This window comes from Brassica oleracea, unplaced genomic scaffold, assembly GCF_000695525.1.
Source record: "Brassica oleracea var. oleracea cultivar TO1000 unplaced genomic scaffold, BOL UnpScaffold00434, whole genome shotgun sequence".
NCBI lineage: Eukaryota > Viridiplantae > Streptophyta > Magnoliopsida > Brassicales > Brassicaceae > Brassica > Brassica oleracea.
Genome location: NW_013617417.1, coordinates 285,951 through 289,458, shown reverse-complemented (window position 1 = coordinate 289,458; position 3,508 = coordinate 285,951). Strand labels below are relative to the sequence as shown.

At 49.5% G+C, this 3,508-nt stretch overlaps 1 protein-coding gene across 1 annotated transcript in view; it reads left to right on the top strand.

The window, feature by feature from the left end:
• Window positions 1-1,259, top strand: part of LOC106319633 — a 2,321-nt gene extending 1,062 nt beyond the window's left edge. Inside the window, exon 2 of the mRNA XM_013758016.1 lies at window positions 535-1,259. Coding sequence (XP_013613470.1) covers window positions 535-1,259 — 725 coding nt within the window. The remainder of the gene's footprint in view (window positions 1-534) is intronic.
• The last annotated feature ends 2,249 nt before the right edge of the window (window positions 1,260-3,508 follow it).

Below are 3,508 nucleotides of genomic sequence, written 5' to 3'. Positions count from 1 at the left end.
CTCGGTGCGGGTCGTCCTCGCCCATGGGCGAGGTGATCTCGGTGCGGGTCGTCCTCGCCCATGGGCGAGGTGACCTTGGCGCGGATCGTCCTCGCCCATGGGCAAGGTGACCTCGGTGCGGGTCGTCCTCGCCCATGGGCGAGGTGACCTTGGCGCGGATCGTCCTCGCCCATGGGCAAGGTGACCTCGGTGCGGGTCGTCCTCGCCCATGGCCGAGGTGACCTCGGTGCGGGTTGTCCTCGCCTATGCGCGAGGTGACCTCGGTGCGTCCTCGCCCATGGGCGAGGTGACCTTGGTGCGGGTCGTCCTCGCCCATGGGCGAGTTGACCTCGGTGCGGGTCGTCCTCGCCAGGGGCGAGATGACCTCGGTTGAGACTGTCCTCGCTTACTATCATGACCTCATCCAGACTGATCCTCTTCTCGACATTCCTCAGTTCGCATCCGCGAAAAACTGTCTTTTACTTGATTAACCGTTTTCCGGGAATGTCTAGTTTTCAAGGATTGGTCGAGAGTTGGTTTTCCGGGAACTTTCAGGCATTAATTCTGTCGTGACCGGTTTTGACCCCAACAATACATGGACCCGAAATCCAAATTACGATGAAAATGCCTTCTTCGACTTTCACCAGGCCCGCGGCCACTCGACTATAAACTGCAAGGTTCTCGGCGCCAGGCTGGCTGCAAAGTTGCTCGCGGGAGAACTAGCCGAAGTGTCTAGCGTAAAAGACCTCATCGACGATTCAGACCGCCCTCTGAGAAACGGTAAGGCCCCTCAATCGGAGAACTCTCTCCAAGGGAACCAATCGGGAGAAAAGCGCGGAAGAAGACAGGACCAGAAAGGCAACGATAATAGCCGCCACAGGGTCAACATGATCATCGGAGGATCACAGTACTGCAGTGATACCATCTCTGCTATAAAAGCTTACGAGCGAAAGGCTGAGATGAGCGTAAATTCGCTAACCTGGTCTGCGCCTGGTGACTTCTTGAAAGGAGCAATCACTTTCAATGAAGAAGAGGCCGGCAGGATCGATCAAACCCACTGCGATCCGCTCGTAATTGATCTCGTGATAAGAAACCCCGAGGTCGCGAGAGTTCTCAACGACACAGGTAGCACGGTCAATGTCATCTTCCGCGATACCCTTAAAAGGATGAGCATTGAGCTAGGAGAAGTCGTACCAAACCCCAAACCGCTAACTGGCTTTGAAGGCACAACGTCTATGACTCTCGGGTTGATCAAGCCGCCCGTTGCGGCAAAGAAGTAACAAAGAACATCGATTTCGCAGTCGTTGACCACCCAACCATCTACATCGTCATCATGGGCACACTTTGGCTGAACGCCATGAAAGCAGTCCCGTCAACTTATAAATTAGGCATCAAATTCCCGACTCATATCCGAATTGCCGCAATCTGGGGATCCCAGACACAGTCGAGACGCTGCTTCCTGGCCGAACACAAACTACATCAAATCACGACCGTCTCGATGGTGAAACTGAAACGGGCAAAGCTAACTCAAACGTCCACTGAGAAAGCTGCAGAAGAAGACGGTCCAGAATCATCAACTCAAGCAACGATAAAAGAACCGCCAGTTTCCAAGCCCAATGCTTCTACCCAACCGTAGGAAACAAACCCGATAAAAGTCGTCGATCCTGCAACTAACGCGATTGATGCAATAGCCGAATAAACACACTCGCAAAAAAAACAGAACTACGAGATGGCTTGATCCCCGAAGAGGGTACGTAGGCAGCTCGTCCAAGGACGAGTTCAGCTATCCCCCCTCTCCAAAAGGGGGGACGGAGTGGGTACATATACGAATACTCGTATATTCCCGCATTCTAAAATATTTGCCTTGTGCTCAATATTTTTGAAACTTTTTCGGCAATAAAAATTCATTAACATCTTTCGTATTTCGAAAAAAAGAAGCTTGTTCTACTTTCGGAAAATGTCTAGGGATGAGCAAAACGATTACATTACGAAATTAAAACTGAAACTCCCAACAAATCACCCCACACTTCGACTAAGGCACGGCTGGAATCAACAGATTTCGTCGAACACAAAAACTCTTTTCGGTCGCACCATCGGTTCCGATCCCCGACCAACACATGAGACCCCGATCTCTGATACTCAAAATACCACTAACGGTATGTTGTCGAAAGAATAAGCGAGACGTCACCTAAATCTTCGAAGAATATGCTCTCAGTCTGTTCGCAACTATAAATCACAAATGCTCATCGACTTGCCCCGCCGAGCACATTAGCCGTCTTAAACAAACACATTTAGATCCATCCTAAGGATAGGTCCTCTCAAATCTGACTAGGATAAAATAGCGCGCTATAAAAGAAATCCAAAATTTCGGTCAGCACTTTCGGGAGACTTAAAAATTGTCCTCGAAGAGATGCTCGATTCCTACCATTCAAGTCGTATGAGCCGAGAACATATCGCGGACTTTAAAGCGGAATGGAGTCAGGTTAAAATCGCAACAGGCTGAACGACAGTCGATTAGTCATCGCAAAAGACTTCAAACCGAGAGTAAACCTAGGTCTTACCCTAAACCCATCACACTGGTCTCCATCGTCTCAAGGGATGATATCAAAAAGATACGAGATCCAGTAAGCATGTCTCCTCGCCCGTAACCAAAAAACACGCTCAAAGCTTCTTTGAGCAACCGGTTTGACGATCTACCAAAATAAAAAAAGAGGCAAAGGACGAGATGACAACTCAAACTTTTATCTTTACACTTAGCAAGAATTCGAAATCCTTAAAACTTCATTTGCATGGTTCAAACACAAAGCCGATGAAACGGCAGGGATTCAAAGCCTCACACGGCCAGTCCCGTCACATAAAAACAAGGCCACACTAGGCCAACTCACGAACAAATAACATGAAAAAAATTCAAAGTCAAGGAGATACTTCCCCGAACAGCTCACAGCGAGCCTTGCGATCAATCGCCTAGTTCGAAGTTCCCACTCATCGACCCTCCGATCGAGTAGTCGTTCACATCAAGCGGAGCGACCGGCTTGTCCACCTCACCCGTCTCATCAAGACCTCCCGTCTCGGCCTCCACCGTGTCGGGGGAAACGGGAACTGGTTCCCATTCCTTCCAAATCTCATCTTCGACCTCGGAAATTTTGGGATCTTTGTCTTTCTCCGCCAATAGCCCGGCTAGAAAACGAATAGTCGGGGAGCTGCGTAAGATACAAGCCACCCACGGTTCCGCGACACTCTCGATAATCCGCTAACGCCTTGTAACGCCCTTTGAGCTCTCCAAATGGTTGCGAGAACTTATCACAACAGCTTTTCATAACTTCAACTATTTCCCTCTTGCCCCGCCTATAGGCATGGTTGATCTCCTTTTCAAACGATTCCTGTCCGTGACGACGAGAACTTTCCAACTCATCCTTCAAACGAGCAATCTCTTTGTCGGCCACCTCGGCCCTGAATCGAGCCATTTGAGCCTCTTTCTGCTCGTATCAAGGGCTCGGTTTATCATAAGAAGGCCCTGTAAAAATTCTCA